This window comes from Chionomys nivalis, chromosome 1 (genome assembly GCF_950005125.1).
Source record: "Chionomys nivalis chromosome 1, mChiNiv1.1, whole genome shotgun sequence".
Lineage (NCBI taxonomy): Eukaryota > Metazoa > Chordata > Mammalia > Rodentia > Cricetidae > Chionomys > Chionomys nivalis.
In genome coordinates this window covers 196,656,846-196,671,900 of record NC_080086.1, presented here as the reverse complement: position 1 = coordinate 196,671,900, position 15,055 = coordinate 196,656,846, and the positions used below count along the sequence as shown (strand labels likewise).

The 15,055-nt window shown below is 38.6% G+C and overlaps 1 protein-coding gene across 9 annotated transcripts in view; it reads left to right on the top strand.

The window, feature by feature from the left end:
* Ppp1r9a (protein phosphatase 1 regulatory subunit 9A) overlaps positions 1-15,055 on the top strand; it is a 298,534-nt gene that overhangs the window by 156,178 nt on the left and 127,301 nt on the right. For all 9 annotated transcript variants that reach the window (XM_057760828.1, XM_057761229.1, XM_057761209.1 and 6 more), the window contains exon 3: positions 10,888-11,020. In XM_057760828.1, the coding sequence (XP_057616811.1) occupies positions 10,888-11,020 (133 nt within the window). The remainder of the gene's footprint in view (positions 1-10,887; positions 11,021-15,055) is intronic.

The following is a 15,055-nucleotide window of genomic DNA, read 5'->3' as shown; positions in this document are numbered from 1 at the left end:
TTTATAATAATTTGAAAACACCAAGGAAAACATGACCAGTTGTGGATTACCCAGTTATCTGTTAAACTGTTCACTAAGGAATATAAAAACTCACTAATTTGGACTTGTCCTAGAATTTCATGAATTTGGGTTGATTCACATTTTTATTTGTGAACTACATTTATAAGAACATAAAAAAGGCTTCCTGTACTTTAACAACACATATTTATAGATAAATGAGATAGATCATACTGAATTCTGTTTTCCTATACATAACAGATATGAAACCTTGTGATTAATTTTATTTCACTGAAAATTTCTGCCAGTCTGAGCTCACTGTCCAGAGGACACATAAAGAGGAAGGGTGAGCACTGACTCCACAGAGTTGTCCTCTGACCTCTACATGCATGCCAGTTTGCATACATCACTATGCACAATTATAATCATAATAATGAGACAGAATCTCACTATGTAGCTCTGTCTGGTCTGGAACTCAATACATAAGCCATGCTTACCTGAAACTCTCAGAGATCTACTGCATTGCTTCCCAAGTGCTGGGCTAAAAGGTGTGTGCAACCCTGCCTGGCAATAATAAATTTTTGAAAACAAAATTGGTTTGTATGTGCTCTTAAGAATACCACTTATTTTTTATAAATATGTATAGATATATGGGCATATATACATATATATTAAAGGTTTAACTTTATATGTACATATTGGCTTTTGAAGAGTCACTATAACTATTTGGAATTTGAAGTGTTTATATCCTCTATATTTGATTATTTCTAATTATCTCTGAGAATAAGATAGTTAGTGCCATCCCTAATCCAGAAATGGATGCTTGATTTTATCATGTTTTTTTCTGCCTATGAATTTCTGTGAATATATTGAGAGAAATGACAACTTTCATCATTTCAGATAATACAAGAATAATACTATCAAGGTTGATATTAAGAAGACTCAGCAATAAATTTCTTTTTTACCTTTCAGTATCTCTACTAAGTATGAACACCATTTTGCTCATTCTTTTCTGTAGCTTTTAGCTAAGAACTAATCCTAGAAATGTTCTCCATGCTCTCTAAAGGACGGGCTACAGGGCACGTGGTTCATGTTCTGTAAGGGACGGGCTACAGGGCACGTGGTTCATGTTCTGTAAAGGATGGGCTACAGGGCACGTGGTCATTCTCTGTAAAGGACGGGCTACAGGGCACGTGGTCATGCTCTGTAAGGGAGGGGCTACACAGCACGTGGTCATGTGGCAGGTGCATCCAATCCATGACCAGTAGCCCCCTCCAAGTGTCATGGTCGTATTTAAGGAGCAGCTTGGGAGAAGTACTGTACTGCCCTGGCCCCTCTTGTGGCCCCTATGGACAAGACTTTTGGGCTCCAGCTGACCTGAAGAACAGACAGGTACACCTACTGGTGATTAACACACTCGAGAGCTCCCTGGGTTTTGGTCTCACTCCTCACCATTTGCTTTTAGAGAGATCAGTAGTTTGGGTGGTGACATCTGCCTCTTGACTTCAATTCTGTGTCTTTATACCAAGACCAGATCTTTGCAATTATGCTGCATGAGCAGGTGCTCCTTTTAGATGATGGGCTAGCTAAAATGTGTGCATGGATCCCAGTATCGAACAGATGCTTAGTCTTGCTCATGCTGTCTGCCCAGGGTAAGTCAAAGGGAAGCTCTTTTGGTCGTTGTGGTTGCTCGTGTTCTTAACAGTTTCAGAAGGCCCATCTTTGTTATTTCTCACATGGTAGCAACACAGGAAGCCAACAGGGTTGGGAGGTCTTGTCCTTGAAATAAGATACCTTAGATGGAGAATGACATACATTGTGGGTTTTTTCTTCGGAAACTAGCAGCCAGTAGTATAGTGTACCCCAATTTGAGAAAGTGGAAGACATAATACCTAGGTGTGCCCATGAGGAGGACTAGAAATATTGCTTAACGTATTAGCGTCTTCATAGACAGACTAACTTACTTTTCTTCAGTGTGGCAGGCAGGTTATAAAACTGAGCTTGGTGTACATGTGAACAAGCATAAATTAACTCTAAGGGCTCAGGGGAAGAATTGAGCCGGGGTAGCCATGGCTAGCCTGATACTCTTCACGGAGTGGGCCAGGGTAAACTTAAACTCATAGCCATCTCCTTGTCTCAGCCTGTGGAGTCCTGAGATTATACATATGAGCCACCATACTTGCCTTGACTTCTTACCTTCATTTTCAGGTGATGTGACTTTTCACGTGTATCAATCTTCAGACTCATCCCCATCTCCACATTACTCCTGAATCCAGGCTTGGAGTCTCTTTGTGGATCTGTGTATATGAAGGAAGCCATTTATATAATCAACACTGTCAGATTGGGGGGTCTCTCACAAATCTTGCTTTGCTAAATTATACTGTGACAATTATCTTTTCTACAAATGAAAAACTCTCCATGTTGCCTTCCTGGTCCTTTTTTTATCTGAACAGGGAAATAAAGTTTTGACTTTGCATTTGAATGCCTGCTAAACCATGTAGGAATAAAGTATTGACAAAATTAGTAATGTGGTAATATTAATATCATGACTGTAGAAAAGCATAATGTGTTCAACTAGAGTAGATGGACAGTGGGTCCTAGTGATCCATCCTTCAAACATTCCACAAAGTTGTGTGTTATGAGGGAATGCTGACAAACAGACAAAACAAGCAGAAGCTTACCGTCAGTTGTGACTGTGAAAGAAGACTTGTCTCAGAGTGGCATGCAGTGCCTAGGAGGAACGGAGGAGTCAGAAGGGTCAAGGGCAGCACAAGGCCCATAGGATCAGCTGACCTGGGCTCATAGAGGCTCACAGAGACAGAAACAGCAACCAGGGAGCCTGTATGGTGCTGACCTAAGTTCTCTGCATGTATGTTATGGTTGTGTAGCTTGGCGTTCTTGTAGGACACTTAACAGTGGGAGCAGGATCTGTCTGACTCTTTTGCCTGCTTTTGGGACCCTTTTCCTCCTTCTGACTTGCCTTGTCCAGTCTTAATATGAGAGAATGTGCCTAATCTCATTGCAATATGATATGCAATGTTGGATATCCCTGGGAGAAGTGAATGAGGGGGTGGGGTTGGGAGGAGAGGAAAGAAGGAAACTGCAGTTGGGTTTACATGAGAAAAGAATAAAACAAACAAACAGTTGAGAGCTGCTTGTATACCCCAGCAACCTGACTGTTGAAACTGGCCCCTTCTATGCCCAAAGTCTTGAGAACTGGCCACACTGCTGGTGGCCCAGGTCATGACCAGATACATTTCATACTCCCGAATGTAGATTCCCCCAAGCGCTCTCTCCAGCTGTAGTCAAAAAGGCTTTTGTGCTTTAGAAGCTTAAGTGTGGAAATGCTGATACTATCTATGTGAAATGCTGTAATTGTCAGGAAGACCCGAGCACACTATAGCTCCAAACATCAGCCCTATTTCTCCATGCTTTTAAGAAAAGTGCATTTCTCTGACCCCCAAAGTCTATGTAAGTCTGAGAATTTTCCATTGAAGGTCTTTGTGACAGTAAATTTGGGAGTCAGTTTAGGAGGCTAATGCTTGCCAGTGTGGGGCAAACATTTTTCTGTGTGTTTCTAGGAATGCATTTTTCCCCAGGTGATATTATTAACATTTCAATTAGTAGGCTAATGTGGCCCGTGATTCATAGTGTGCCAGGGTCATGTGCATAAATTGATGAACTTCAAAGAAAGAGGAAATCTGCCATAGATGGCCTTTGGGCTTCATCTACAGCACCTACTCTCCCATCTCCAGCCTGCTTCCTACCATATGAACTTTGTATTTTTGGACTGTGGAATCCACTTTAACACAAATCAAATCAAATAAGATACATGTCATATATGCAGAATTTACTTGTATGTATGCATGTATTCATTGCTTTTGTTTGTTTGGAGAACAATGGTAAATAACAGTGTTTTGTTGTTGACTTTGGACCTACTGTGTTTTCTACCTCCTATAAACTGAGACTGTGCTTACATTTCCTGACCGCCCTAACCCAAATAATCACACGAAATCTATATTAATTACAATACCATTTGGGCCATGGCTCAGGCATATTACTTCCTAGCTCTTACATCTTAAATAAATTTATTTCTATTAATCTGTATGGTGCCACAAGGCTGTGTCTTACCTGTAAGTTTCTGGTGTTCTTCTCATTCATCAGCTACATGGCATCTGCCTCACTCCGCCTCCTTTCTCCCTGCGTTTAGTTTAGTTTTCCCACTTAGCTCTATTCTGCTTCGCCATAAACCAAAACAGCTTCTTTATTAACCAATGGTAATAAAACATCCACAGTGTACAGAAGGGAATCCCACATCAACCCCCTGTTGTGTGAATATCAGGGCATTTTTGTTTTATTGTTTATTTTCTTAAAATTTGTGAAGCAACCTTGCCCTTGCTAACTTCGTAATTAGTACTGTCTTCTGACTTTCAAATTTTTAGTACAAAACTTTGAAAAATAAACATTGTCTTTATATGTCTGCCCTAAACCTTGCATCAATTTTTAGAGTTGTTCAAAAATTGTGTAAAATTGTTAGAGTTAAAGAAAATTTGTATGGTATTATAGTGCCTGAAATTTCTTCTGAATTATGTAAATACATATGACATATTATCCATGTATCTAGCTAATGTCGGAAGCCATTAGCCTTCTAGGTTTCCTAGTCACAAAGACCCAAGCTAGGACTAACTAGCATTCCATTGAAAAATTCTAATTAGAAGTCTGCCCTTCAAAGATAACTATTTTAAATCCATTAAGACAGCTTGATAATGAGGCCAGTTACAAATGATGAAATGGGTGATCTGGAATTTTCAAAAATTGACTTAAAAACATCCCAAGTAAAGGGACTGCGAGCAGGTGAGACCAATGTGTTTCTGGTTCTTGGACTGATACCTAGCTGTAGTCTTGGTCCTTCTCTGCTATGGAAGAGTCTTGATTAGTACAAACAGGGGCTGGGCACATCCTACTGAAGAGAATTTATGAAAACCTATTAAGCAAATTACTTTTCCAAATAACTTAAGCATAGAAATTGTGACTTTGCTGGATTTATAAGATAGGCTTCTGTGCCTCTTTCTTATACCTCAGGCTCAGAATATTTCTACATATAGCAGAAATTTGTTTGGGATTTTTGTTCATTGTAATGCAGTGCAGACTTATATAGGCGGAAACTAAAACCCCTGCCTCCTTAGAATCCTCCATGGATTGATAATGTTGAATTCCAACACTGAACAGCATGGCCTCCAGTTTGGCTTGATTTCTTTCGCAGCACGGAGCTTCCCCAGCCCTTGGTCTGCATGCTTGTTCTTAATGATTGGCCTGGACAAGCTGGCCTCATTTCTGGAGAGGGACGATATTGGTTTACCACCAAAATTCTCTTTAAAATGTGGAGACGTGGACCATCGTCCATAGTTTGTGTTAGCTGCCAATTGGAGCCTCTTCAAGCAGGTCACTGAAATCCCAAAAGGGTGAAGTACGAGTCTGCTGAGAAAGCTTGTGATGAATGAAATCCATTTGTAGGAGTGTGGGAGTGCCTGGCTTGTTCCCAGCAGTGCTGTGCAAAGCCATCTTCTGGAGCTCAGCATGCTCGAACCTGGGATAGTTTCCATCTTTGATCTATCAGGAAGATTAAGCAGAACCCAGCCTGCAGCTACAGCTGTGACCTGTGGAAGCATCGTGGGAGATGCCTTCCAGTTGTATTTACATGAAATGTGGGGTTTATTTTGACTTGCGTTGATTATAAAAGAAATGTATTACTTAACTTTGAAAAAGTGTTGTTCAAAGTATTGAGCATGTAAATAAGATAATGATTCAAGTTGGAATTTTATAATAAGCTTTTGTTCTTACCTCATTCAGTTTTCACAGCCTGGGGTTGCTGGTCAGAAGTGTCCTTTCTTAGTTTCATTGCAAACGTGTTAATCCTGAGAGCCTGACTGCTTAGAAGCAGAGATGAGGTCATGTTGTGTTTGCTTTGATCAAGGAACAGAATATTGCTTTTTGGCATTGAGTCAAGAAGCCTTAAATTTAAACATCCGTTTGTTTGCTTTTCTCAGTGAAATAACACAGGAACAATGTGAAGGTGACTGAACTAAATATATGTATCTTGACGCTGTTGACTCTGGGGATCTTGGATAATGCTACAGAAAAGGGAAAGGCAGGCAGTAATGCCATGGGGGTGCAGGAATTTCCGATTATTTGATTGCTATCCCTGTTTTTGCAGAGTAAGATAACCATAAATAGTACAACTGCACCAAGAAAATTGAGAGAGTCAAGACAATGCAGATTGAGAGAGTCAAGACAATGTAGACGGAAAAGGAGATACTTATCTAACCCAGTCTTCCTTTCGCCTCTCAGGGTCTTCCTGTCCCAGGCAGAATAAAAATTGGGACAAACAATGACCTGTTGTATAATGAGAGTTCATTGTTCCGGACACAAGTAAGAATATTCACAGTCCAGTCTACATTCTAGTATTGAATTAGCTATGTGGAGTTTTATTTAAAGGACCTTAAGGGCAATAGTAGATGAAATACTAAAAACTCCCTTTAAAGTGAGTTGTGTCTAGGGAAATACCATCTTTGGTACTGCCTTGGGAAAGTGCCTCCGCCCATGTTGAACCAAATACAATTTCATGGATTATCTCATTTCACTTTTGTAACCCTCTAGTGTTGTATTATCATTATCACATTTCATAAATAAGGAAGCCTAGCCTTGCCTGCTCTTGTGGCTGGCAAAACCTACATAGCTCGAGAATTTAAGAGGTTTTAAATTCGACTAAAAGTAGTGCCATGCCAGTATGATATATGGTAATCCCTGCAGTGATTTCTGGCTTACTGATCTATGTGGTAGAGTCTTCCATGCTATGAGAGATGCAGGCCTCTTTAGTCACTTACCTGTCTGAGATTTCTCTGCTCACCAAGCCATTTTCTCTTTTGGTGAACATTCGGATAATTCTTGCTTTGAGCTGTTACGAATAGTACTCCAATGACCCTCCTTGTACATCTTTGTACACACACTTGTAGGTCTTTCTATGAGTATTTTGATATAACATTAGCTCAGTATTGGTTTATGTTTTCAGATCATTTGTGTGTATGTGTAAGGGAGGAGAGAGGGTGGGAGAGAGACAGAGACAGACAGAGAATATATGTTAGAGATCAAATTCAGGGCCTCATGCATTTTGGTGTACCTTCTGTCACTGAAATGTGCTCAGTTTGTCTAATTGGATTTATTTTTAATGGGGACTTACACTGTAGTATAATCTTGAATAGAACTCTCTTTGTAGACCAGATTTGCCTCAAAACTCTTGGTCAGTCGTCTTGCTTCACCTTGCAAAGTGCTGGATTGCAGGAGTGAGCTATCACATTCAACTTCAGTTATTTATTCCTCCTCCCATATAGTTACCAAATGGACACTGTTGTATTTTCCCATAATTCTATGGAAGAACATGATACCTCCTGGCTATAACTTATATTTGTGTAATTTTTGATGAAGGTTGTTGACACTGAATTTTTAATTAGTTGCAGTTCTTTGAGTTGAGAAAGCCCTTTCTGAATTTCATCACAATATTTTACTTTAATCCCTGATTTTTTTTTACCTTCGTTATGTTATTGCATTGTCAGGGAGGTTAATTTCTCCTGTTGTTTTTTAACACAGTTCCCCTCTGTAACCCTCACTTGGCGTTGTACAGAGATGTTCTTGCCTCGGCCTCTGAGTGCTCTGACTACAGACAGTGCCACCGTTCCAAGTTCTTTAATTTTTATTAATGCAGGGTTAGTATTGTGCCAAGTGTCTTGTAATTGCCAGGCAAGGCTTCAGCTACTATGTTCCCAGCTTTTCAGCAATGAGTTTTAACCAACCCATTAGTTTTCATTAAGACTTCTGATAACTGTAAACTTCCCTGCAGCCAGATAGTTATACATAATTTTGCTTTCAGCACTATTACAGTATATGCGGTTATTCTTCTGTATCTGCATGTTTTATATCAACTCAGTGACTGTACACTGAAAACATTTGGAAGTAATACATCTGAACTGTGGATTCTTCCTTGTCGTTATTACCTAAGTGATGTGGCATATCAACTCTGTATACAACTTTTACATTTTGGGGGGTTATAACAATCTAAAGATGGGTTAAAGAATATGCAAAGATATGTATAGATTATACACAATTACTAAACAATTTTAAATGATGCCCTTGTTTGTACATCTACAGATTTTATACCCAGGGATGTAGGAGGTGCTTGAACCAAACACCCAGTAATGCCTGAGGATAGATAGCTATTTATCTTTTCCTAGTCAATCTGAATTCTATTTTTGTTAATGATATGAATTTCTAATATTTATGTGGAGATCTAACTCCATCCATATTATTAAGTACACAACTGTAACTAATTTAAATATAAAAGAAGTGGATCAGAATATAAAATTGTTAATATATCTAGGATCGAAGTATATTTAACTAATGCTTTAGCTAATGAAGTTTTGATGTAAGTTTTTTTGATCATGGTTATGTTTTTCAGCTTATCAACCCTCTGCCCCCCAAACAGATGTGATTTTGACATTAATTGACTTAATTTACAAATGACTGCAAACTGACATTTATAGTAAATTGGGAGTCGCAGTAGTCTTTATAATAGTGAAGATTTTAGTTTAGAAAAATAATGTGGAATTATATATAAGGCTTTCTGTATTTTATAGAGAAGGAAATCATTCAACATTGTGAGTACTTATCATGGGGCCTTTATCTAGGTTTTCAATTTTGTTATGTTTTCAAAAGTTATTAATGTTTTGTATTACAAACTTTAAATATTAACATCGCATTACTGAACTTGTTAGTTTTAGTTATTGTTTGTTGACATCCATTTCTTTTCCAGGTCAATAATAGCTATTCTGTAATACTCAATTCTGACTTTTCTTTTTCAATTATGCATATCTTTTTTGTCTGTGTGCCCATATAGTTTCTCAGATCACGAGTGAGCTAATGATGAAAACTAGCTCCCCAAGTCTAGCACTATAGCTGAGTTGGTGAGCTAAAATTTAGTTGACTTCGTAACTATTAGACAACCAGAAGCTGGAAGTGAAAGATAAAATGGTCTAAGAAAATGTCATGAGTTTTATAATTTGATAAGGGCATAGAAAGCGTATTTTTTGTAAAGATAAATAAAATACTAAACTCCATGGTACAGAGATGTGCATTCTACTGTAATAATATTTACTATGGTGGGGAAACCTAGTAGAGAGGAAGTGAGACTCCAGGAAGCGTGAGATCAAAGCAAGGAGAGCAATGGGAGGACTGGTCAAAAGAAGGCACTCGGGTCCAGAACTTCCACGACATGCTGGTGAGAAGTGGAGCCCAGGAGGTTCCTGCTGTGTCTGCCCGTGTGGACACTCTGTCTGTCTGTGTTCTTAGTTTACTCCAAAGGAGAAAATTACAGTTATTCCAGTAATGCATTTAAAGTTTCCCCTGGAGTAGGGAGGCCATAGACACATTGCCTTCATTATTTACCTTCATCCATTCTTCTTTATGTTTTTATTAATATATATATATACATACATATATATATTGGTTTTTCAAGACAGGGTTTCTCTGTGATTTTGGAGCCTGTCCTGGAACTAGCTCTTATAGACCAGGCTGGTCTCGAACTCACAGAGATCCGCCTGCCTCTGCCTCCCAAGTGCTGGGATTAAAGGTGTGCGCCACCACCGCCTGGCTCTTAATATATATTTTAAGAAACTTTTTACTTCCAGGCTTTAAGATTTTGAGGGGAGACTTTCAGAGCCTTTTTAGACGTAATTTAGATGGTTAATAAATTTTGAATTGAATTGATAATGACAGCTTTTATTTTAGATATTGATTGCGCTTTGTAATAGATATATTCCTGTCTTTCAAATGCTCTTCAGTGTCCTGAGTGACTTGATAACTACTTTAGTTCCTTTGCAAATAGGACATTTATTATGGCTCTGTCTGAGGGTCTCACATAGTCTTTTGAATGCCTTCAGTTTGAAAAAGACTGTCAATATCTTATTTGTTTTACAGCCTTTGAGCAATATGTTAATAGCAATTTCTTAGAAAGACCCAATGAAAATTTAATTTAAATCTATATACAAGTAAAATGAGAGATGACAGATGAGAGCAGTTTAGAATGGAAATCAATTTCGGAAAGTCTGTGATTAAGATTTAATTATAGCATTGATACACTATACCCCTGGGGCTAGTATAGTCCATACTGTAGGACAGGTTCAGTTTTGGGATTTGGCAAGATAGCTTCAATGTATTTTCCTCTAGTTTGACCAGGACACAGAGCATTACACTAGTTATTATATTCTGAATAAAAAGTTTGATGAATATTACCAGTCACATGAAGCAGTCCGTGGCTACTGATTTCTCTTAAAGTGTAGAGACTGACAAAGTGACTCATACATTTTTAACTTATAAGTTATTTTTATTTGGATTCAGTTATCCCTTTCTAAACATTTTGATTAAATTTAAATATCAAATGATTGTTAGGAGAAATGCATCGGGTGATGGGGAATACCTTACTAGGTAAGAGAACTTATGAGCAGGCATAACAACCTGAGTTCAAACCCCAGAAATCATATAAAAATCCAGGTATGGCTTGTAGGCTGCCAACAAACCCAGCTCCAGTCTCAGTGAATAAGGAGAGTGATGCAGCAGAATATTCACTGTCATCCTCTGGATTCTCTGTGGGCATCACAGATAGACACACCCAAAATATACACCACACTCCTCACACACACATACACTTATGTGAACACACACACAAAATCAAAAGAAATAAAGAAGAAATGCATCATAGTAGTTTTTCATCGGGATATGTAGTTTAGGATATTAAGTGGCATCTTTTCTGTATTATCATTTACTCTTGACCTTTTGCTACAGGTATTCAACACATACTCCAATGAAGACTATGACAGGAGAAATGATGAAGTTGACCCTGTGGCTGCCTCTGCTGAGTATGAGCTTGAGAAGCGAGTGGAAAAGCTGGAACTTTTCCCCGTGGAACTGGAGAAAGGTATGTAGTAAGGAGGGTGCTAGGTTTTCCAAAATAATCACACAGAAACTGTATGAATTAAATCACTGCTTGGACCTGTTATCTCTAGCTTCTTATTGGCTAGCTTTTACATATTAACCCATTTCTATTTATCAGTGTATTGCCACATACCTGTGGCTTACTGGCAAGATTTCAACCAGTGTCTGTCCCTGGTGGCTCCATGGCTTCTCTCTGACCCTGCCCTTCTTTATCCCAAAATTCACTTTAGTTTTCCCTTCCTAAGTAAGTTTTGCCCTGCTATAGGTCAAAAGCAGTTTCTTTATTCACTAATGGTAATCACAGCATACAGAGGGAAATTCCATATTACCTGCTGTAGTGGGAGCTACGGGCTGTGTTCCTGCCGCCCCAGCTCCTGGTCGCCTGGTTAGCTTATGCCCCGAAATAACAACACACAAACTGTATTCTTTTAAACACTGCCTGGCCCATCATATCTAGCCTCTTCTAGGCTAATTCTCACGTATTAATTTAGCCCATTTCTAATAATCTGCATAGCTCCACTAGGTGCGCTTACCGGGAAAGATTCAGCATGTCTGACCTGGTGGCTGGCTGCATGACGTCTGGCTCTGAGAAGAGCTGCCCTGCATCTGAGCTCACTTCCTCTTCCTCCCAGCATTCTGTTCTGTTTACTCCACCCACCTATGTTCTAACCAATCAGGGCCAAGCAGTTTCTTTATTAATTAACCAGTGACCTTCCTCCATCAACCTGCCCTTTTCTGTTTAAATAAAAAGGGAGGTTTTAATTTTAACATATAACAAAACAGTTATCAAATAAGAATTCAAGTTACAATATTTATATCTACTTTATCTTTTATCATAACTAAGGATAACTATAACTCAATTCTTCAACTCCATCAGAAGGATATATATATATATATATATATATATATATATATTTACCTAAGTAAACAAAAAGTGCATTGTAAGCACCTTCCAAAAGTCTAGAATTGAAAGAGACATCTTGCTGCCTGGACAGTCACCCAGAGTTGTTCTGTACTGTTGGGGCATCCATGATCAGCCTATAGGCTCATAGTATCTAGCATACTTTTCCATGAAGCAAAAAATTTCAAAGGCAGTTCTGCCTATATTGGCAGATTATCATTCACATTTTTCTGTGTCCTGCAGAATGTCTAGCAGACTCTTTCATGTAGCAGGAACCCTGAAAGATCGTTTCACCTTTAGGCAAGTTCAGCAGTCATTTCTCTGCGGGTCCTACATGCCCAGTTCATCAAACAGTCTAGGCAAGAGAAGTTTCTTGCCCAAATGGTTAACAAACTCCATGAGGAGCATCTTCAATGCCCATCTTCCTCTTGAAGTAATTAGTGCTTCCAGGAGCAGATGTGTCTCACTGTCATGAAAAGTCCTAAGTTCTTAAAACATTTTAAATGTCATATTCTGAAGGTCTCTGAAAGATTTGAAGAATACCTATTTAACTGAAATATATCTCTATATATCTAGAAAACCTAACTAACATGACTACAAGTTTGACCATTATAGATAATTATCTATTAATCTATATTTCTTAGTTATACATTACATTTTTAAATGAGCTGGACAAACACAATACCTTAATCAAGAGCAGAAACATATATATAAAATTGACCTTAAATTTGTATCAATAAACCCAGATCCATACCAATGCAAATCTGTATATAGCGTATCCCCTTTAAAATATAAAAAAACATTTATAGACAATATTTGGGAATATGGGTATAGTTCTTCTATAACTTCTCTCTCCTGTTTATTGGGTGAAGTATTTTTGGGGGTGTATTCACAGCAACATTTCAGGGGGTCTTGGTGCATCAAACCATATTAGTCTGGAAGCAATCCACAGGTTTTCATCCTCTGTGGAAACAAATAAGAACCTCTTTTTCCAAAGCAACATATCCTTAGACCCAAATTCTGAAGTCAAGATACTTTTGTAACATACATGCTGGTTTAGCATAGCAGCCTGTATAATAAATGTCTCTCTGTACTTAGCTCCTTCAAGTTAAAATTCAAAGAAAACACAATAATATATATAATCCAGTTTGTCTGTGAATTTTCCATCTTTATGTGGCTTATTCTTTCTTTACTCCTTTTTAATCTATGACTGTCTGTACTCTGTCTCTTTAAAGATTTTACTTTTTTTAAAAAAAGAAAACATTTACTTCTTTTTATAATTGTCTATTTTCTTTTTCTTCTCTCTCCCAAGCCTATGGATATTTATCCAACACTGTGACTCATTAGAGGCCTTTTCCATCTGAATTTGTCTTTATTGCATATCTGTAATTCTTTACTGATCAGTAGTACTTCTTAAAATGCTAAGCACTTCTTAAAAACTTAAGCTGCAGCATTACTAGGATATACGGTGCTGCCTGCTTGCTCCGAACAGTCCAACATGGTGGAAGTCCATTAGTGCCTGAGACTGCCTGGTAGGAGTCATCCTTACCACCTTGACTCTGATAACCAGTTGTCCCATGCTGCCACCATTTCACTTAACCAATTTGGAACCATCTTGAGGAGCTAGTACCCAAAACAGGTCTTATAGTAGTGCTAGCAGCATCATGATGTCATATCAACCAGGAGGAGTTGTTGTTGAAGCATACAGAGGGAAATCCCATTTCAAAGGTAGAGCAGGATTCTGGTGTTTTCATCTTCCTGTCTCTGAGAGTGACGTGGAATGGCTATTCCAGAATGGAGCCTTTTAATAAGAATTGAATAAAGTTTGTATCTCTCCTCAAAGTTTGCCAAGTTTCGAAAAGGGCTGATGCAGATTCTAAGTAGATAATTTGTTAAAGGATTCCATTATGTTACCAGCTTCCAAACAACCCCACTCCTTTGTCTGCCACGGATGGTGGTTCAGATGGGAGGTATGCCAGCTAGTTTTATGTCCACTTGACACAAACTGGGTCACTGGTTAAGAAAATGCCTCAATAAGATGGGCTATAAGCTGGCTTATAGAACATTAATTAATAAGTGGGAGGGCCTAATCCAATGTGGGTAATGCAATCTCTGGACTGATGGTCTTGGTTTCTATAAGAAAGCAGGCTGAGCAAGCTATAGGTAGCAAGTCAGTCAGTAAGCAGCTATCCTACATGGCCTCTGCATCACCTCCTGCCTCCAGGGTTGTGCCCTGTCCTGATACCTTTGATGATGAACTGCAATGAAGAAGTATAAGGCAAATAAACCCTTTTCTCTCATTGTGGTTTTGGTTGTGGTGCTTTGTTGTAGTAATAATAGCCCAAACTAAGACAAATTGGTACTAGAATCATGGGATATTGCTATGACAGACCTGACCATTTATTTTTGGGGGGATTATGGAAGGACTTTGGAATTTTAGATTGGAAAATCAAGAGTAATCCAGACTAAGATGATGATGATGATGATAATGAGTGTGTGTCCCACTGCTTTGTTGGTATTACCGGGAGGACTGATGAGGTAAGTCTCCACCAAGAGCTGGTCTTGAGGAATGTTTTTCTAGTTTCCTGGTTTGCAGTAGAGGTGGTATGCATGCAGAGTAGATCAGAATGTGGTGGTGGAATGGGCTCTCTCTGGTAGCTTAGGAAGATTTGGAGTGAAGATGGTGAGATTCAAGAAGCTTCAAATAGGAAAACTCCAATCGAAGACTGAAAAGGAAAAAGAGAAGAGGGAGCAGATAATAGTCCTGAGTTTCTCCCTTGGAATGACAGTCTGCATACCACAGAAGGCATTGATACATGGAGCTGAGATGGCCACTGAGAACCTGCACTGTGCCCTGTGGACAGATCTGAGAAGCCTTCAGAAAGGGCAGAGCAACCAAATGACTGAAGAATTCAAAAAAAACAAAGACTCAAGGATAGTAAATAGTCGCTTCAAAAAGACATTCTTAAGCACATTATCAACAATAAATTTGTTGATTTTTTCAATTGAAAACTTTGACTTCAGAAGTTGAGGTGACAAGCATAGCTAATGTTGAGATTCACATTGGAGACCTAGGAGATCCAATATAAGAAATGTCCGCAAACCTATTTCAAATAA